The sequence below is a fragment of the Periplaneta americana genome, chromosome 10, assembly GCF_040183065.1.
Source record: "Periplaneta americana isolate PAMFEO1 chromosome 10, P.americana_PAMFEO1_priV1, whole genome shotgun sequence".
In the NCBI taxonomy this organism is placed as follows: domain Eukaryota; kingdom Metazoa; phylum Arthropoda; class Insecta; order Blattodea; family Blattidae; genus Periplaneta; species Periplaneta americana.
In genome coordinates, this window is record NC_091126.1 from 120,822,910 (window position 1) to 120,845,469 (window position 22,560).

Genomic DNA, 22,560 nt, shown 5'->3' on the forward strand with positions numbered 1-22,560 from the left:
CACGAAGGTCAAGATTTATTGTACCCCTCTTTTCCATCTACGTCAGTATTATGGCTGCAGTTTTCTTTATATTGCTTAAAAATTAATTGTATATGGCAGAATAAAGGCCAATCAACTCTTAATATCCAGCTAAAATCTAAACTCCAAAATTCAATAAGATTTTCTTTTCAAATCATCTTTCGAAATGCCATGTCATTTTTGACACTCCACACTGTCACTTCCTCTTCAATAGTGACAATGAATTTTTAGTAACAGTCATGTCCAAATAGTAAAAACTAAACAAATTTTCAGTACTAATGAAAACAGTTCAAGTCTCTTTCAAAGGACTTCAGACCTCTCAAACTTACAGAATTGCATGCTAACAATGCATAACAATACCTGTCGCAGAAAGCTGCATGAGAGGCATGACATATTCCTTGCATACTAGAAAAGGCCTAAATACATCCAGTTGCAAGTGATTGACATCTATAAAGGCAGTAGGATAACAGGTCTGTGAGAAATGTCATGTGGCTCCAACTTTTATGAATGTTAGTTTCCATAAAAAGTACTGAAATAATTATAGAACTCAAAAATGCATGTGTTAGAGCCCTGCATATATTTAAAATTCAACGAAATAGTAGAAAATGCTTATGCATGGCAGATTCAAAAGATACATCATTAACCTTTATCGCACGAAATAACACCTTTCAGATTAGGGTTAATGATTTGTATTAAAGTCTGCACAATATTCCTTAAACAATTTTTCAGCCTTTCCTAAATTACTACAACGAAAATTTAAATTCAAAAATCGATTCAGAACCAAACACACAACACATCAAAGTAAGGAAGCTCGACAGTGTTAATGGAAGAGATCCAATAACCAAATCATTTTCTACTGCTGTTACTGAAACTACTGCTACCACCACCAACACATTTAAATAAAACATGTCTCATTTCCCAAACTGACTCTGCAAACATGATGGCTCAAAGCACAAATATTGTATGTCCATTTCTGGTCAACACTGAGATATGGTGATGTACTAGTAGTATGGGGCTAAATATTCATTTGCACAAGTATTGTATTGTACTGTATGAGGCATTATTAATATAACAATAATTATATTTTCCTGCATTACTCCTATAAGGCAATGGTCGTAAGCACTCGCTGAAATGGATAGAGTGCAACAAAATATGCTTGTTATGCAGAAGGGATAAGGAGACAGCATACCCGCCAGCAGCCACGGGTGCATGCTGGTGCTGTAAGAGACCTGCAGGTAAGAGATGCTAGCTCGAGAGTGCACTATGCTATAAGGTGTATGCAATGGGAAACACTTCTTTCAAGGTCTCCCAAAAGTTAGAAATGTCGACATACAATATTAATGCTATAAGCTATGTAATGCTGTAAGTAATTAGCTGAACCATATAAACAATACAGTGGTAAAATGCTTGGAGAAGAGAGGTATCAGGTATTAGAAAATAAACCATCATAGCTCAAGTACCAGTACAACCATACCAAGTGAAATACAACAATTTCTTTTTATTAATCTGTACAAACTCTATTAATTGTATATGTCTAATAAGTGGCAAATTCTGGAATGTAAAACAACCTTCATAAATATGCAAACTATATTCGATTGAATCCTTTACTGTGATTTATGTAAACTAAATAGTAAATTTGTTCAAAACATAGGAAAAAAAGCTTTCTCTTGTTTCGTCATAGAAAAACACTGGCTAACGTTTTACTTCACTTTGTACTTTAGACTAATACAGTAAAACCTGTTCAAGACGGAAGTGACATGGTCCGAATTTTTTTCCCTTGTGGATAGGTTTCCATATTATTCAGGTATGAAGTTAAAATGGAATATTTTATCATTTCTATAAATGGAAAACAAAATGGAATACCGCAAACTGCAAGAAGTACAAAATATTCTGTTTAACACTACTGACATTAAATCAGCTTTCTGTCACTTATTTCATTGGTGAATCATTTTGATGAGAATCTCATTTTCTTTATAAATGTTACCGTAACTCACTCATTAAATACTATTATAGTTTACAAATTACACTAAATTTAATGTCTAACAATATAGAATAATGTTATGCTGTATATCATTACACATTATTCATTTAATTGGACTAGGAGCAATCCATTAGAAGTATTGAATTCTGACTTATCTAATTTCTTTGCCAGTTCAAGGGTTTGCTTTGCAAAATAGGTCCAGAAATTGACATGATCTTTGGAAGGGTATAAGAACTCACTCCCACAACAGTTGACTTATTTTCACATAACCAGTTGTTTTGTTTCCTTTTTTATGTCACCATTATTGATTGATAGCCACTCACTCATGATCTGGCTTTTATTTTTCGAAGTGTTACACCTGAGTTTTCTACAACTGAACATCAACAGTATTTCCCATACACTTCGTTTCTCATTTTCCTTTAACTCGACAACTTTTACTTCAACACTTAAGGATATTGCCACATTTTTACGCAACTTTTTTTTAACTCGAAATCACTACACATGTGTTCTGCTAAGCTATGACAGTATATGGGCGTGAAGCATTGAAAATCTTCAATGGGACTCTGCCTAGTCAACAGGGTAATAACATTTATGACCACCAGGCCAACACAACCTCGCATCCTATAAAATTTTGCAAAGAAAACTTATTTTTAGCTTAGTGACCTACATATTTCGTACACTGCTTGAAAGCACATACAGTTTCAAAATATAGTTCACATTAAAGTAGTGTGACAAAAATTATTTCCATTTTGAGCAGTAGCAGACAGTTTCTGTTTTATTCAGGTTCTGGTTTGAACAAGTTTCACTGTATTCGTAAACCATTTCATATTGTCATATACAGACACACACACATGCACTTATACATATACAGTATATACAAACAGATGTAGACAGCTATTCAGGAAATATTAAAATACTGGTATGTAATTCGTCTTAAAATCTCCCCTCCCACAACAAATTAAAATTAAGCACAAAAAAAAAAAATGTTTTGCACAACAAAAGAAGTTTGTCCTAAATAGAGTATTTTTCTCAACCATGGTATTGATATGTTTTCAACAATAATGGGAGTTTTTTTCTAAATAAAATATGTTTTGTTAACTGTGGAATTTACAAATCACATTTACAATGTTTCCTAACAAAACAGAACACACAGTAGTAAAAAAATTTAATGTATGAGCAGAATACATCTATATTTAAAATTATGAAATTAAATTAAGAGTGCTCAATAAGACAGCATGATTTGTGTCACACACTTTAAATAGAAGAATCACAATTTTATCAATGAAATACATCCGGGTCTTTCTAAAATTAAGGGCAAATTTCGCGAACTTATTCTTTAAGCAGAAACATTAAGGCCTGAAAATTAAAATATATCACCAATAAATAGAAGAAGAAAAAAAACATTTCGTCGTTTTTATGAAACCTTGTATGTGACAGCACAGAAAATAATTTTTCAGGAGGAAGAAAAAATTAATTAAATAATAGGCCTACACTGATCCCCGATGATGTCATTTATGTTCATCATATTCACCAACGTTTTCTACCGAATTACTTCATACTCTTAAGTACGACCATTCATTAATTATTTTTTTCTTCCTCCTGAAAAATTATTTTCTGTACCAGTACTGTCACATAGGAGGTTTTGTTCTTAAATGGCTTTGTATTATTGGGGCTTTAAATGTTACAGATTAATGTCACCTCTATGCATGTAACTACCTCTGTTTTACCCCATTTCTAAGATTATAAATTCAAATTACTCTTAACATATTACAATCACAGCAACAACTGTATACTTATCAGAAAATGTAAAAAGAAAACATCCTCATTACTAGATGGCTGTAGATTTTTATGTGAATATGTGTAATTAGTTTTTGGTCACCTCCACTGAAATTCAGACAAGTTTCTTAAAAATACCACTAGATTCTCAAATAACATTGAGAAACCACTTTCGCTAAGTTACCTACCTTTTCTTTTTGTCATCTCCATGACCTCTTTATTGACTAAACTATTTTAGTGAAACATTACTTTCTTGATAGGATGGTGTGGAACTGAATTTTAATGTCATATACAAAAGCACATGGGAGTTGAGGTTATGATTTACATACAGATCAGGAAAAACATGAAATATGTCACCTCCAAGGGAAGCTACTTACATTATTAATGGTGAACAAAATCTTTAATAACAGATTTTTCAAGTAATTATTATTTTATCATGGTAGTATGTCTCATTAAATATTTAGTTCAAGGTAGAAAACTGTAGGCTTCAATTTATTTAATATATGAAAAATATTCCTTATGTGTGGGAAAGGTGGAGGTTAAAAAGATGTTACTTCTTTTCAATTTCTGTATATGAGAGTATGAAGGAGAACTTTAAAGGAAAAAAAGAAAAACAGAAGAAAATGTACCTACAGAGAGAATCAGATCTGATCTGATACTCTATCAAGAAGTGAAACATAAAGAACGAGAAAGGCATCCTAAAATAAAAGAAGCAGAAAAAATTCAGACCATATATGATTTAAGTGTTCGATAATCTCGCCAAAAATTGCATAACTCTTGACTTGTTTAACATCTTAAAGTTTCAATCCTAATGTGAGATCTATGGAATACAATAAGTGAAATTTAAAATCAAAGAGAGCTCAAAGGAACTGTGCAGACAGAACCAGAAGGTACCCAGAAGAAAGCAGAGGTAAAAGTTATTTTCAAAAGATCTGAAGAAGATAGCCTACTGTCCCAGCTAGTGCTAGTGGAGCTAATTGGAAACAATAAAGAAACAGGACTTAGCAGAAGTAGAAAACAAGTAGAACGAATGTGAGTGAATAAAGAAAGGCTAAGGCTTACAAAAAAATTAAGAAACTACAGAAAAAACTCAAGAAGCTAACAAAGCAAGATATTATAGAATTAAAGAAAACTTCCAGAATGACACACCACGTTCAAAAAGTTAAACAACTGTTAGGGTGTGAAAAGATTTCCCCCCCAAAGTAGTTCGGCAGTTTCAGTTTAGGGAAGTGCTTCCTCGTCAAATAACTCTCAACTACAAGAAAAATAAATGTTATATATACTGTCAAGTGTTTTGAGTGGGAAGATAAAAAAAAATAGCATGTTATGAGCGTATTATGATATTGGTATGTGGAAAAGCTTTCAGGAACAAAAAAGAAAAGAAGCTGGACACTTTTTAAGTTTATATAATAAACATAAAAATGAAGTTATACATTTTTCGAAAGATATGATGTAACCAGATTAGTGTCAGGGAAGGAGGACATAACTTTACCAGTACTTACAGTAAAGAAGCAAGGGGAAATCATGAGTAACAATTTAAAGTGTTACATAAAAAGTCTGAGTCATGACTATGAAATTCCTTATTCCATATTTTGTGTATTGCGATCTCTTTGGCTTGTAGCACGTAATAAAAGCGAAACACATGTGTATGTGTGAAATATGAGAATTTCACTATGTTTGTTGAGTAGCTCAACAGACTGAATGTAATCAAATTTTGTAGCCTCTATGAATTTATAGTCTTTGTGATGCTTGCATAAAACTAACAAAATAAAGTATTTGATGACAAAATGTACTCATAATTTTATTGTAAGAACAAGCAACCACAAGCAATGCTATTAGAGCAGTGGAAAAAGAGAAAGTGAATGCAAAATAATTGGTAGAAGATATTATTAAAATAAGGAAAGGAACAACTGAAATAACTAGGCCTATTAAAGAATTATTTTCTCAACTTCCATATATCATGAATCAGTTCAACCTGTAGCAAATATAAGGCATCAGTATAACACTATCGATCATTTGAAGGCAAATCTGACTGTAATGATATCCTAATACATATGAACTGTATTATTTTTTTTGTGTTACATAATATTAAGAAATTTTAAAATTACTTATCATATTACTATTTATGACTGTTTCTCAGAAAACTTGTAAATTAAGAAAGTAAACTTCGTAGGTATCATTTAACCCCACAGTGGAGTACTTATTTCAAGATTGTAACACAAAATCTAGTGATCATGAAGGTGACTTAAGTTCCAGGTCACCTCTGTGTTTCAGAGAAAAATAAGACATTTTATTTTCATTTTAAATAGGCAATTTTGATCATGGCAGTATGTATAGTAGTAAATGAAGGTTTATAAGGAACTCATGTACATAATTTGTTAACAACAAAATTATACTTTTATTTTTTTTTTTAATTATAGGTGCTCAAATCTGCCCTTAATTTTAGGATGACCCATCCATTAGATGTAAATTTAATAGAAGAACGTTGTGAGAGTGACAGAAGTTCTCACAAAACAAAATTCATACGTGAATAATGATGGCATTATTACATACCTTGTAATACTATATACTAGTCAATGTTCTGCAACCATGATGTTATCCCCTTTGGAGTTCTCAATGACAGCATGGAGAAAATCATAGTTATTTATAAACTGGGCATTAAATTAGGACAGAAGGTTTTCATATCGCACTGTGCAAGGAAAAACATCGTAACTCACTTTTGGTGGATTTTGAGTTATTATTGTTACATTATTTTCGTTAGTTCCCATGTTGTTTTTTTTTTATCTTATTTTAAAAAGTCATTGCTTTTACTACGGAAAGAATTCTATGTTGAGATACAATGTTATTCCACGAAGATTCAACAGTACTATTAAATTGTACCTGGACATATGTTACTTGGTCTTCCAGGCTTGAGACAGATGATTCTCATGATTTAACTCCATAATTTTATTCCCGATAAATAATTCATGTGATTCACTACCAAAAGTTAAATCTCATTATTTGTGGAAACAATCTGAAAGGCAATGGGCCCATGTAAACAGTAATTTAACCTATTCAAAAATGCATAGACTTCATAATTAATGGTTTAAAAAATAAAAATTCACTACTGAAAGACAGTACAAAAAATTCTGAACACAGAGTATAAGTTTTTTAAGCCTAAAAAAACACCAGTGAAATTTGTGTACTTCATATAAAAATCTGAACAGTAAAAAAAGAATTATGAAAGGTGATTTATGAAGAACATAGGAATGAAAAACGAGACAAAGAAAAGTGTCTTGAAAATAATTCAGAAAGTGTACGTGTAGTTTTTGATATGCAGAAGGTTTTTACAAACCCCTATGGATTATGTGTTTTCTATTAGAAAAGGAAATTAACCACGTACAATTGATATGGAAAATATAAATGTTTACTATTACATACGGTATGAAATAGGCAAATGAAGTTGAGAGTTGTTTGATTTAATTGGAAAACAAAAGCAGAAAGGAAAAAAAAAAGTACAGTAATCCTATACTCAGATAACTTTGGCGGTGTGGTAGTCAAAACAGAAATAGGCCTAGGTGTTTGCCCACCATGTGTATGCATGCATCTAAGCATTATCAGATTGATATTTCACACAATTGTTTGAAAAAGGCGATACTCACAATGAGGGAGACTCTATCCATTCCCTTCTTCAAAGGAAAAAACAGATTTTCACACCCCAACAATGGTACATGTGAGATCTGCTGGTCACTAGAAAACTATACATAGTAAAGCAAATGGGCAGCAGTAACTTTTTTCATTTCAAGCAATATGTTAATACTAGAAATTGGTCCATCGACATCAATGGTGAAAGAATTGATCTAAAATAAAAGAGCCGATTGCAGAAACAATGACCTGTTTCAAGTCTTAGACACTGTCTACCTAAACACCATCTAAGTTATGTGCGAGTTTCCATTGCTTAAACAATGTTCAGCTGATGATTTGCAAGTAGCAAGACATCGTTTAAGTTACGATATCAGCTGGGAAGAGGAAGTATGGAATATCTTGCGTTATGACTCTTTGCCAATCACCGCCAATGGAAACACTTCATTAATATGGGTGCCAAACGTAAATATACTCGATTTACGACATAAACACCATGGTTAAATGTGTGGGGAACTTCTTAATGGAAGAGAAGACCGTCTTATTGGATGTGATGAAAAGTTATGATGATGCTGAGAGTGAAGTGTATAGCAGTGATACTTTAGAGAAGATGTCAGTCTAGTGAAAAAAAAAAAAAAACTAATGTTTTCAATAACAGTTTTCCCAGAACTTGCCGCATAGTAGCAAGATGTTATTGGGTAAGTTAAAAATTATAATTTTGCAATTTTATTCATCAGAATAACAATTAGGCAGCTCAGTGTGAAATGATACCTGTGGAATAAATATAAAAGTGGAAAATTGACTGTTTAGTGGCTAGGTGTGTGCTAAATTACGTTTGATATCTTTGCAACCTTGTGGCACTGATTAAAGCTCAAAGTGAAAAGCAACTTCGACAAGAAAAGCAAACAGGAGGCCTTCAGGAAGTTCGATAACTGCCTCACATGTAAAAAACATGCCCAACAACACCTTTCTTTCCTGTAATTCTAATACATGCAACTGTGTAGCATGAATTTCTCTCATCATTTCATCTGTCTCCTGGCACCTCCTTTATTGGACTTTACTCTGGAAATTCACAAAACATGGACTAAGTACAAAGATAACAAAAATGACTTGTTTAAACATCGACTGCTAAAACTTCGGGACTTCAGACAGTGTCTGCTATTAAACATTGTCTTCACAAGTGGCAGTCATACTTAGGAGTTGTTCAACCTTAAATATTGTCTAAATACTGTTTTTGCAATCAGCCCAAATAATTTACTGTTTGTCATGGAAAACCACAAAAAGAAAACACTTTCTAGTATGGATTCGACAAAGATGATCCAACTCTTGACCTGTTCAATTCCAGAAAAGGTGTCCAAAGATTATGCGATACGCTTACTCTAAAGAAATACCTATCTCAAGTGTAAAACAGAAGGATCTCATATCCTTTTGTTCCATATCATGCATTCTATGAGAATCTGAAACACACACACAGCAACCAGCTAGAAATTTAACTCTAATTTAAAAAAAAATGATAAGATAGCAGTATCAAAGCTTACTGAATTATAATTTATATTTTCCTTGAACATAAATTCCATTTCTTAGTAACCAATATTGTTGTGTGATTATGTGAATTTGTATTTGAAACATGATGTATGTAACATTATTATATATAAAAAAGTTAAAACAGTTTATTAATTATAATTAAATTACCCTAACAACTGAAGTTCAATTACAGTGCTCAAAGAAATTGTTGCAAATTATCTTATTGTAAACTTACCAAGAAATACTGCAATATTTCTTTTTTGCTAAAAATATTATGACAATTAGTTTATTGCAAACTTATGAAGAAATATGCAATATTTTTAGCACAAAAATAAATAAATTTTATTTTATTTCTTTTTAAAGTTGGTTATTTACCGACGTTGTATCAACTACTAGGTTATTTAGCGTCAATGGAATTGGTGATAGTGAGATGGTATTTGGCGAGATGAGGCAGAGGATTCGCCATAGATTACCTGACATTCGCCTTACAGTTGGGGAAAACCTCTGAAAAAACCCAACCAGGTAATCAATCCAAGCAGAAATTGAACCTATGCCCGAGCGCAACTCTGAATCGGTAGGAAAGTGCCTTAGCAGACTGAGCTACGCCAGTGACTCACAAAAATATTACATAGCCATATTTTTCCATAAGTTTGCAATAAAATAATATGCAACACTTTCTTTGAGCACTGTATTATGATTTATATGACATTGTAATGATTGTCTCTTTCTTGAAATCTGAGGTTGAGTATAATACTACTGTATTATGACTGCATCTGAGGTTCAGTACGGTATAATACTGTTGTCCATACACATATTCTTAATATTATGACGAAAATGTATTGAAGTAAAAGTAAAATTAGTACCTAGTTATGTTAACCAGCAGAATGTGTAAAACATGCGTGACACTAAGACATAAGATGCAAAATGTAAAACATATTTATAAGCCTTCAAATGTAAAATTATCACCAATGTATTAACTATTAATGTTGGAATAAATAATTGATAAGTTAAAAAAGTTATCATCAAATCCTGATTTTTTACGAGTCCCCAAACTTTGCTTTTGCTTGCCTGTAAAACTGTGAAAAGTGAGTTACAATGTTTTTCTTACGCAGTGCAATGTATTCCAAAAATAGGCTTTTATATGACAAAGATTAGGGAATAGCCTAGTATAATGATATTGAATATCTGCATTGTATAATGCCACCAACTTTCGTTTTGTTTGAAGTCATCACTAATAAAGTTCCTTTAGGGAGAAGGCAAGATATGCAATACGAGGATTGTGGATGTTGTTGAATTTACAATCCTAGGCAAGAAACTGTACAAAGGTGCAGTAAAGTGTTGCATGAATGTAATGGTAAAAGTTGTTTTGGACTCTCAGTATCATTTGAGTTGCATAGCTACTGTAAAGTAATGCATGTTCTACAAAGCTAGGAGAAAGGTAGTACATAGTACAGCAGAAGTAATAGCCACTCAAAAGCTCCAGTGATTGTAGGATCCAATTTAGCCTTAAGTAATATTTTTTAGCATTTCCCACAGTCACCACTGGTAATATATGGCTGGACAAAAGTAATAGATACTCACATTCCTTCCATCAGTAATTGTCATAATATTTTAATTAGTGACACTTTCAAATGCAGAGGTTCCATTAGTAGCTGTCATAGTATTTTATTTGGTGACACTTTTAAATGCAGAGGTTATTCAGCATCAAAATATGTGGGTAAGAAATGGTCAGAAATTTTAACTTGAACAGTATTCTTTTATGTGCTATTAATCTTCGACATGGGACCCACAACTTTACTTCCCTCCTGGGATTTTATTGTCCTTGGCAGGTTTGAAACAGTGAACCTTAGGTCCAATGGCCAACACAGTAACTGTGAGACTGCCAAGGATGACTCCATCGGTAATCAAAGCATGATCAATCTACATGTTATTTCAGTCTTCAACATATAATTTTATCTCGTGAAGTTTGTAAATAAAACCACTCACACATACATTAACAGTAGGAAGGCACTGTATACAGTTATCACAGAAATCTTCACAGTGGACATTATGTCTATGTTAAGCTACATACATTTAAAACTACTACTTTTTCTTTCATACAAAGTCAAAAACATTCGCCCACTCCTGTCTAAAAATTAATTTAAATAATTCATTGAAGCCTATGTTCTAAATGCATCCAAATCGTTGTATGACACATAGTATAAAATGCTCTTATGTAAACATTTAATTATTTACACTGCCTAAAAAAGGACATCTAATTACACTTTGCCCAATATGTCGTGTATATACAACTTTTTTCTGTACCTTCTTCTCATTACAAATTTTATACAAACTAACACTAAAATTGTGGCTGAAAATGCGTACAAAACTACACACAAACTAATGTCAAAGAAATTGAAATTCCATCCGAGTCTTTTCCTTTCTCCATCATTGGCAATGAACTGTTCTGCAAATCTTGACTCTTCGTTGGAGAGGGTGTATTCCTGAGGCCTCTTGTCACTGCTGATTCCAATGTAGCTGATGTTGCTCTTGCCATACATCTGTTTGAGGTGATGCAAGACTTCATCAATGTTCCAGAAGTCGTCATTGTTTCTGCATGTAGGGCAGTTAGTTCGCGATGGAAACTGGATTTTAATGTGTTCTGGATCCTCTGAAACGTCTCCTGACAATCTCTTGTTCGCCTCATTGTGGGCCTTCCAGAGCCATAAGATACTTTCTTTGGGACTATTTACTTCAGAATGCATTGATCTTGCTGCCATTTCTTGAAAGTGTTTTGAACAATCTTGACAGCCAAAAAAATATGTTATGTAACCTAACATAGCGTTTAGGACTTCCAAACTGTCTAATTGTTGATTCTGAAGCACTGCATTTACAGTCAGAGTATGGAATAAAGTCCATAAGCCACAAGGATAACCTCGATACTGTGGTTTACTTCCCTTACAACCAATCCATTCATGTGATGAGAAAACAGAGGAGTCTCCATTGTCAAATTTCTTCAAATATTCCAGTACTCTCTCCCCCCCAATGTCATTTGCGTGACTAAACACAGCATTCCTGAGGTTACTCAAGACATTCACCCCTCTGCTGCTGAAGGGAAGATACTTAACCAAAACATTAAGATAATCCTTCAGAGAAGTGAAAGCCTCCCCTGAAATAAGTTTGAAGGAAGATACCTCATGCTGAAGGCTATAGGCAACTGCCTTTTCCAGATCCACCTGAAACACTATGTCTCCCATTTGTTTGATGCCTTGCTGCTTCTTCTTCTCTTCTTCAGCTGCCATAATCGATAATAAATCTGAAATCTCCATGTTATGCGTTTCTTCAGGAGATGTTGATGGTTCTTCCTCTGGAATACTTATGTGACGTGATTGCAGAAAACTTCTGATGGCTTTGCGAAATGATTCTCGACTCTCATCACTAACAGAAAGTGAAAATGTTTGCATGTTCCTCTCAACAACTACTAGACTTGGGAATGTGGACACACCCATGAGCTTGGAAACAGCCTCATTCTGATTAAGCACAGACCGCACTTGGATGCTGTCTATATGGTGCAGATCCAAGATAACTTCTGTGCCAATGAAAGATTCTGTATCCTCAAATATTAGAATTATGAACTTCACTGATGATGGAACTAACTTCCATAGGTTCTTAATGTCACTGCTTCTGTATGGAGCAATGTTTGGCCAACCAATTCCTCTACCTTCTATATGCTCTTTTTCCAAGATCTCCACAAGAGTGGAACGTGCTTCATCAACATTCTTGCCTTTGTTTACTGTAACTCCCATATGATCAGGTTTTGAGTTTGCAGAGAAGAATTTTAACATGGGATAATGCATTATTTCATATTCACGACACAGTGGATTGTTGTCATCATTTGCACAGTCAACAGCTGCAACAGTAATAACATCCTTCCATTCTGAAACAAAAGATTCATATACTAAGATCATAAATGTGCTAACATGAAAATAAAAGCTCTATTATAAAACCTCATTTCTGAATAACCAAAGCTTTATTATGGATGAAAAATTACATTACAAAAAGGAACAAAGATATCTGATATGTAAGAACTTTCTGGAATGTTTCTTGTCTGAATACTACTGATGCTGTTAAGATTACTTCGTCAAAGACTGCTTGAACGAGTTAACGAATAACTTAAATGAATGATATATTTCATGTCAGCAATTTTTTTCAAGTAGCAGTTGACCTCATATTTTGTATACAGTGTCACTACTACATTCATTACATACATACTTACAATGCAGAACATTCTGTATGGTTACATTAACACAAAACACTCTTACGCCATCTTGTAAATTACATCGTATTGATTTCTTCCCTCCTGTATTTGTCAGTCTTATGCCTAACTACTGTTTAAGAACTAACCCTAATATTCTCTATTTTTCTCTGTTTTGTTATAGTACTATCTCCCTCTTTCAATCCTCTCTTCATTGTTAACTACATCTAATTTCTATCACGACTAATTTTTTTCAACTATCTTTTCTACAAACCTAGTACCTTTAATCCAATTTATTCTAAGACTTTTACTTACTCTTTACTTGATCATTTTCTCAGTCAACTTATATTGATCTAACCATGCCTACTAATACTTATCCCTGTTCATTGCTTCCAATTGAAACAGGTTCGTTTTCCCCTTCACTATTAACTACAGTCTCTTATTTCTAACCGCAAATAATACTTCTATCTTAATCTACATCCGATCTATTATCATTAATTCAATTATTTCTATTTGTACAATTTTACTAACTCCTTTCATTGACTTTTATTGATCTACCTTTACATTATTAATCCTTGCTTCACCTTTACAATATGTTCGTTTTTAGTTCCAACTTATAACTTTCTATCCTTTCTTATTAATACTTTTCACAAGTCCTTGCTTTACACTGTAACCTTCTGTCTTCCCTGTTATGATATTTCACATTTTCCTGTCCCCACCAAACAGTTTCATTAACTCATCGAAACCCTTGGGAACTGTAGCTCCTACATTGCTCCACATTGTTTTACCCTTGCCTTCTTTCTTCTTCTCTTTACCTATCCCATTTCTATCCACAGCTCCCCGTTCTCTTCTCCCACCTGCATCACATGAATTTTCAACCTTGTTACTGAAATTTCACTGCATCTGATTCACCCTTATTCTTTTTCATTTCTTCTACTTATTCCTCCCTCACTTATGATTACTGATTTAACATTCTTACTTTTTCCCTCATCTTTCTTCTTTTATGTCCCTGCATTTCTAATGTTGCTTCTCTTTATAGTGTGCCTTTTGTACGCTTTTCCTAATAAATTTCCTAAGCTTCCCATTTTCTTTCTATTTAGACTCTCATCTCTGAGTTTGATGACTATGTTCGGCCATTGAAATTTGAGTCTGCTGTCATCCATTCTATTCTGGTCATTGACATTCCTGACCTTGGCTAAAGCTCGCTTTGACATTAGTCCTATGTCAACACATTCACTTTCGCAATGTTCAAGGTTTAACTCTGAGACTATTCGGTGACTTGGCCCAGTAGACTGTTATCTTGAGAAAAGGTCTTCATTTTTTCCCTAAATTCACGTCAATGATTTTTTTCTGCATCTTTGTCCTATTTTCTAATACTTCCAATTCTACGTTTAAACTTTTCGCCTTCCCATCTGTTCTGATTCCATTTGCTGTCTCGTTTCCTCCTTCGGACTTAGATGCCATTCTTCCAATTCTCTCTTCATTGTATGTCTGGTTTATTTCTGTTGTCACTTGCATATTTCTCCGTTCGTTGCCCTTCCTCTGTATTAATTGATTCTTTAACTTCGATTGTTCAATTTAGCCCAAAACTCAGTTTTTCAACAGCATTCAAGATCACACTCTTTCGTTAATTTTTAATTTGTCTTTAATCATTATTGAAAAATGCCCTTTACTTCTTGTTGTTTTTAGAAATGATACCAAACGTTTTATTATTATTATTATTATTATTATTATTACGACATAAAATCATTTTCAAATCTCAAATTTGTACTTTTAATGTATTTCAATTTATTCATAATTACTTCTTTCATTCTTAAACTTTGAAATTTTACTAGTACTAGACATATGTTTCCCTTGCCTAATCTACATGTTTCTTCAATGTGGCCTTCGACAACTACCTCGAATAGGTCCCTATACAATTCACATACTGCGTTATACGTATCTTCTCAAAATCTCTTCTTTCTTCCCTTAGTCCGAAAATTATTAGATTCTTCATTCTTTGGTTATCTTCCAAATACATTATTTTATTTTACAACTGGTTTTCTTACTTGTTGTAATTCCTCGATCATTAAATTGTTGGCCTCTAAGCGCATTTTAATATCCTCAATTGATTGTTTGAATTCTTGTAACTTCTGATTTATTTCTTGGTTGATTTTAGTGAATCCTACCTTCATTTCTTCTTTAATCACTTCCCCCATCTTTTCGCTTGTCTTGCTTCCAGAACCTGGATTCAATTCAATTCCTCTTCATTATTAATATCATTACTATAATTGCTCCTACCGTCCATTTTAATTCAACTTTCTCACTGGCCTCCTGTCTTCTCTCTTCATTAATTCTTCTTACATTGAAGCTTTCAATTCTTGCCCAATACAACTTTATATCCACACCCATTCTTCTGTTCTACTCACTGTTGATCGAAATGGCTTTGTATTACTTCAGCTTAGACCACTGACTTCACTGTATAGGTTACTGCTATTCGAAGCTACATTTTTATGTGTGCTCTCCTAAGCATACAGTTGCTGACTAACTGAATGAATATTACATATACTTTCTAAAACAGGTATGAACTCCAGTTTCTGAACTCTTGCACATGCATGGTTAATCATTTCAAATAAATGTGCATTAACATGTTCAAATTATTACATTTATGATAAATTGTCAACTGGTTTCAAACATTATTCAACCATGTTAAAATTTATAGAATAAGCTGATATGTGGAAAATGATTATGAATTATGTTATAGATATTCGGGCATTATGCATCAACAGGCTATGCAACATGAGAAAAATGTGGTAGAAGATTTTGAAACATTTTAAATTCTAGAGACATATATTTAATTCTTGTGGACTTGACAACCACACATATAATAATGTTTCATGTACTGATTCATACTATATGTATAAAAATTAAGTTAAAAGCATTATTATTGACGATATTTCAATATTGCACTTAGTCAAAATAGACATGATCGCATTATAGTTATACATCAATCGGTTAAGCGCTGAGATAGGGCACTTATATTGTTTATGCATATTATTGTGGCACATTTTGATATGTATCAATCATTTAAGCATTGAAACAGGGCGTGTATATGGTTGATGTATTATATTTACGTATATATACAATAAGTTAATTAATGCCCAAATACACTTTAATAGTGCAATAAACATTATACTACAAAGTAACTGGAACAATAGTACCAGTGAAACTATATTGTAAAGAATTTTATAGAAACAAACTTTTGATATAAATGAAGTATTTTACGATATCACTATTTTCCGCAACTTCCACACTAAATTTTAATAAACCGTAAACTCTATTATTTTATTTTTCATTTCCACTAAACAAAACAACATAATCCTAATGGAAAGTATTACTACCAGTTTTAAATAACACAAAATCCGATTTCAATGACATTTTCAGTGAGGCACCAATTGGGTTATTTTATAGAAATTGGATGGTGTTTAAGCCTATGTATGAACATAAAATTTGTAGCCTAGTTTCTCGTTTTTAAAATTCTCATATATCTAAATGAATCTGAACCAATTGTTTCTTTCAGGAAAAATGTTTCGGGATTATTCTGGCGGATTTAGTATAAAATTTAAATATATTACTATTATCTGAGAAGGTAATTTATACCCTTTGAGGGTTACGTCCCCTAACTGAACACCACCTAAAATATCCAATGACCTGGCTTCTGAACTGAGAAGCACATGGTTTGTTAAGTTTCTAACGTGAGAATATGGCTTATCAAAGCAGTGTGTGCATACGAGTTAAAAACGATTATATCATGTGGAATGAGAGGAAGAGTTCATTTGCTATTTAAAGAGGAGAACATACACTGTTATGTTATGCTCGAAAATCCTTCTGGGCACTAATAAATTTAATAATATACCAACTATATTGCGGTACTTCTTATGGCATAAAGAACATGCTGAATGAAGAGGTATGAGAAATTAAATGTTTATAAGTACTACTTTCGAAGAAAATGTATAAACATAAAATTTGTGTAGAATACTAAATATGATTTTGTTGTAATTATCTTTAGTTCCAGAACATATAAATCTATTAAGTAATCTTAACAAATGCAGACTACAGTAGTACCTCTATTATCCATGGTAATGAAGGGGGTAGGCTGAATGTTAATTGAAAAGATTGGATAATCCGTACCATTACAGATTTTCGTAAATTTAGTGAATAATATTTACACTTTCGTAGTTTCCTTCATATCTTGTATTTAACACGCTTGGTAGTGGATCAGAAGTTCACTAATTTAAGTCTGGCTGTCAATGACGGGTTTTTAAGAGCCAAGGGTACTCCTTGTAATGGCTGTCTGTGGAAATATATGAATAGTGTAATAAGGTGACGCAGGTCATCTTACTCTGCCCTCCTAGTGAACAAAGTAGGGCTTACTGCATATTCTGTGCCTCACGCAACAGAAATGTCAATTTATACATAATAATTGCACTGTTACATTTACTGAATGTTGACTTGTGCCACTATCGCTGAAAGTTGGCTCTTATGGAATAGATTTTTAACAACTCTTTTCACTTTTATTTTCCCAATTTTTGCTATGACATCGTCCACTATTTTCATTTTCTCTGGCACACTTAAAATAGAGTCACAAATTCATTAACCTATCCTTAGAATATTTTCCAGATGTTTTCACTGCTTTTACAATTTACCAATAGAACACCTGTGGGGGCTGCACAAGACTGGTAATCTGCATGTCAACGATCTTTCTTTATCAATTCTTTTACATAATATTCTGTATCGAAAGCACTAAGATGGGGTCTCACTGATGAAGTAAACATTAAACTAGATGCTGTTTTTAAAAGTATCGTGCTTCAAATGGTTGAAATAATGCTGTTCATGTTACTGAATGCATGTTCACACTATGCAGTTGAAATAACAATAGTATTTGCAGCTATGATCAATGGCTTTAGTTCATCAGGAAACCTGTTGTCACCATTCATTATACTTACTTCCTTATATCATTATAGGCCTACTTACTTACAAATGGCTTTTAAGAAACCCGGAGGTTCATTCCCGCCCCTCATATAAGCCTGTCATTGGTCCATACTTGAGCAAGATTAATCCAGTCCCCACCATCGTATCCCAATTCACTCAAATCCATATTAATATTATCCTCCCATCTACATGTCGGCCTCCTCACAGGACTTTTCCCCCCTCAGGTCTTCCAACTATCACAGGTATGCAATTCTGGATTCACCCATAAGTGCTACATGATCTGTCCATCTCAAACGTCTGGATTTAATGTGCCTAATTATGTTAAGGGAAGAATACAATGTGTGCAGTTCTGCGTTGTGTAACTTTCTCCATTCTCCTGGAACTTCATCTCTCTTATTCTCGAATATCCGTAACATTTGCTCCTCTCTCAAAGTGAAAAGTTTCACAACAATACAGAACAACTGGTAATATAACTTTCATAAATTCTAACTTTCAGCTTTTTTGAGAGTAGACACCATTCATTATATTCATGTAACATTCACAGAATCCATGAACTGAAGTTTTCTTACATACAATAAAGGACTCAGCGAGTTCCCTAACCTTTTTATCAGCAAAACATGAATCTTGATATTTTACCGACTTAGATTTATCCATTATTTTCATGTTGTTCAGTAACTGACTGTATTCTTCTTGTTTGAGCATGTTGTGTTACTACTCCAGTCAATTCAAGTGAAACTAGTGATGACGATTCAAGTTTTTATATTGTCACTTAATTTCTGAAAGAACTATTGTTCACTAATCTTCTGCAATTTTTCATGTTCTGGGCTAACCTCTTTAAATTCTAATTTATCAACTGTCCTTAGAACTTCAGAATAATAATATGCACCTGAAATATTTATTGACTGAAAGACGTGATACTTAAGAGAAACTAAATGATATGCTTCAGGCAATGTGATTTTCTTTCCTTGTAATTTTAAGGACAAGTGTTTAAGTTCTGTTGAAGCATCGAACAAAAGTTCCATATTTGGAACAAAGTTTATGTTGCTTAATTTTGTTTTCAATCCAGATCCAGAATATTGAGATTCTTCCTTTCTGTGCAATTCAAGTCTACAGATACATTATGAAAATACTTATAAAGAGCAGGGTAATTATTCATTGGCTCTCAAAGACCGCGCACTAGACATCGTTCTTAACACTTGTTCTATGGTATTTAATCTCATACTTAGTTGTGCAGCAACAGTTTCTAATTCAGCTTTGTTCTTTCGAGACATGCTGTAAACAGAATAGAGATTATCAAAAAATGATTGCATGTGGCACACTGTTAACATTTCCCGTACTGTATCATTCACCGCTATTTCTAATTGATGATTACTACAATGGCAAACAATCAATTGAGGTTACATTTGGAGCAAAATCTGCGCAACAGTTGCATGTCTTTCAAGTGAATTTGAGACCCTGTCACAAGCAAATGAAATCTTATTTCGTGATAAAAAGTTATTGTCAAGTCCGTTACTCTGGAGATTGTTGAAAAAGGCGCCTCTAATGGTTGCAGCTCTAATATTTTCTAATTCCACTATATCAAAAAAATAATTACTTGTATCCATGGAATCAGGCAGTTTGCAACATAAACAGATTATAAGAGCTTCATTTTTACTTCGTGTAGAGTCTCATCGACCATGAAACCTATCTTAAGATCATTATCAGTAATATACTTAACAAGTTTCTTTCTAATTTCATATGCTATATGTACACAAATATCAGTGCACAATGATTAGACTGCAAGATATAGCCCACAGCTAAGCCATTTAGTTCTTGTAAATCAATCAAAGCTGTTAAATCTGTCATGGAACAGTTCAATTTCGTTATTTGATAAGCCGTTCTAAATATACGACACGTTGCAATGTATTGCTTTTCTTGTATTTTGACTTAGACATTCAATTGTTTCTTTTTTAGCAAGGCATAAAATGTCACTAGCTTTAATATGAGCTGCCGATAGTTTATGACAAGAAAGTTTCTTCCTAATTGACTGTTCTTTTTTTCTCTTTTGTTTCACCATATTCCCCGACCCTACCTCTACTTTACACCATTCATTAGATAATAATTCAAAACCTTGTGTTTTTGCGGGCCCTAATGTTTCTACTGACTTACATATTGTATAGCCTAGTCCTTGTTCACTAATTGAATCGGTTTTTTGAGAAACCCCAGATGTCAAATTTTAACAAAATTAAGTTTATTGCTAATTCTTGTTCTATAGGGATAGATATATCATTATGTAGAAAAACACAAGTCAAATGGTATTTCCGTTGTGACGTGTGCTTGAATATTAGGTTTCGTGGAGAAGCCCCATAAGTCAGTGACAAGGCTGACACAGAATGGACAAAACTAGAGCTTAAGCTGTTGTGTTTGATAAATTAATTATTTTCGACTGGAGATGGAAGGGGCGCTTTTATTAGATCATATGCTTGTCTCAAATATTAAATCATGCATGTCTCAGTGCAAGCCGCATTAAGGTGAAACCGGGAATGGCTTATGAAATTTGTTATGGTTCCTTAGATGGTGGACAGTTATTTGGATAACTGTGGTAATTCTAGAGCTGATACATGCAACTCGGTCCCAAATTAATTATTTTGTGTCTGAATTTTGGATTTGTTAGAATGTTGTTGTAGCCCCTATTTTGTGTAATATATTATTGTATTAGATTATTTCATGCAGAACTTTATTATTTATGTCCTTAGTGACATTTCATACAGGTTAGAGTAAAATTTGTTCACATGAAGCAAAAAATTATGAAGTCAGCTTCTAAATACTGGTTTTGAGAATCAAATTCGTATCATTTTTAACCAAATTTTCAATTATTTCATGAAATAAAGAGATTGTTTTGATAAATCTTTATCAGATTTTGAGAAACCCCATAAGTCAAACATTTTCAAACATGAATATTGAGTCATATTCTATTTAAAAAATATTATTTTGCATACAGAAATATTCGTTATGTTTTACCAACATTTCCCATTTCAAATATTCCAATATGTAACTCATGTATTTCTTTTAAACAATTTTTTGTGTCTTCCCAAAACTTTGTATTTCATGACTTAAGGGTTTCTCAAAAAACAGATTCAATTCTCAACCACTCGTAAATTTTAAATGTTTCTAGCCAATGTGTCCAATAATTAGAGAAATAATTAACGCCATTTTCATGCTTCTGATTTTGAATCATGCTGTTTTCTATTGCAGCTGTATTCACACATTCGGTGGTTTTGTCTTTATTGCAAGAAATGGAACTTACATCAATTGTTTCACTTTTACTTACGGTTCATTACTTAAACTTGCACACGGTTCGTTATTGTCAGTTTTATTTAACTTAGGATTCTTATTTTAAATTATCCAGTTCTCCATTTTCACCAGTAAATGAGAACTGATGATGTATTGAAATAACATTTCGTGCAGTTTCTGTGATTGAAGCAATGATCCATTCCCATTGGTTGAACTAGAATAAAATATAATAATTATGTTGTATCCTCATTGGTTGATTTTACGTCCATTTTTTTCTTAATTCTCATTGGCTTACAGCTGGAACATGTCATTAACAATAGAAACTTTTACGACTATTTACTGTAAACATCTGATCTGTCGCTTAAATGGGATAGGTGAAAAATTTTCGAAGTTCTCACATTATTCTACAAATTTTCAGATTACCGGATGTGAGAATGCAGCCCATGTCCATCATAAATTGTATTTGTAGTTTGCCGGCTATGTTATTTCAATACCAAATTTATTCTTGTCCAATGAAGTAGGAGGAGGAGGAGGAGTGTATACCTCATTTTCTGCCAAGGTTTTCAATTTTACAACTAACAATTCAGACGTGACAACAATAGAAGAACTTAAAATTGTGTTGTAAACAACTGGTCTAAATCCTCCTCTCCATTGATAAACATTCAATGACATGTTAAATGTTAAACTGTTTTCTGTTAACATACCAACATGTTGATTGAAAATGTTAATGCTAATTTCATTTAACACTTTGTTCACACTTTTAAACATGTTAAACTTGCGTAGTTCACAGTCTACGAGATTTTAATGTAAGTAGTGCCTTATTTTCAAACCTTGGATAATGGACTCAGATGAAGATGATTTGGCTTTATAACTGTCTCTATTGTCTGTTACAAAGCTTTGAAAAGGAAGAAAATGAGAATGTGGGTGCGGCAATATCTTAATGAAAGATATAATGCAGAAGACATTCTAAACAAGCTTAAAGTTAAACGATTTGAATTAAAAAATTTTCTGAAAATATCAGAACACGATTTTAATATAGTGTTGCAATAGATACTTCCCATTATATCAAAGAAAGAAACAATTAAGAGCAGTCATTTCACCTCACTTGCGCCTTGGAATAACGCTATGTTTCTTGGCTTCTGTAATTAACTACAAAATATTT

At 33.0% G+C, this 22,560-nt stretch overlaps 1 protein-coding gene across 2 annotated transcripts in view; it reads right to left on the bottom strand.

Annotated features, from left to right (window-relative positions):
- Nucleotides 1-1,496: 1,496 nt before the first annotated feature.
- Nucleotides 1,497-22,560, bottom strand: part of LOC138707982 (sulfhydryl oxidase 2-like) — a 32,176-nt gene continuing 11,112 nt past the window's right edge. Inside the window, exons 1-2 of one of the 2 annotated variants that reach the window (XM_069838070.1) lie at nt 21,436-21,567; nt 1,497-12,836 (exon numbers count right to left, since the gene is read on the bottom strand). In XM_069838070.1, the coding sequence (XP_069694171.1) occupies nt 11,179-12,836; nt 21,436-21,442 (1,665 nt within the window). In that variant the 5' untranslated portion in view covers nt 21,443-21,567 and the 3' untranslated portion in view covers nt 1,497-11,178. Of the gene's footprint in view, nt 12,837-21,435; nt 21,568-22,560 lie in introns of those variants that run through there. The other variant, XM_069838069.1, reaches the window with a different exon arrangement.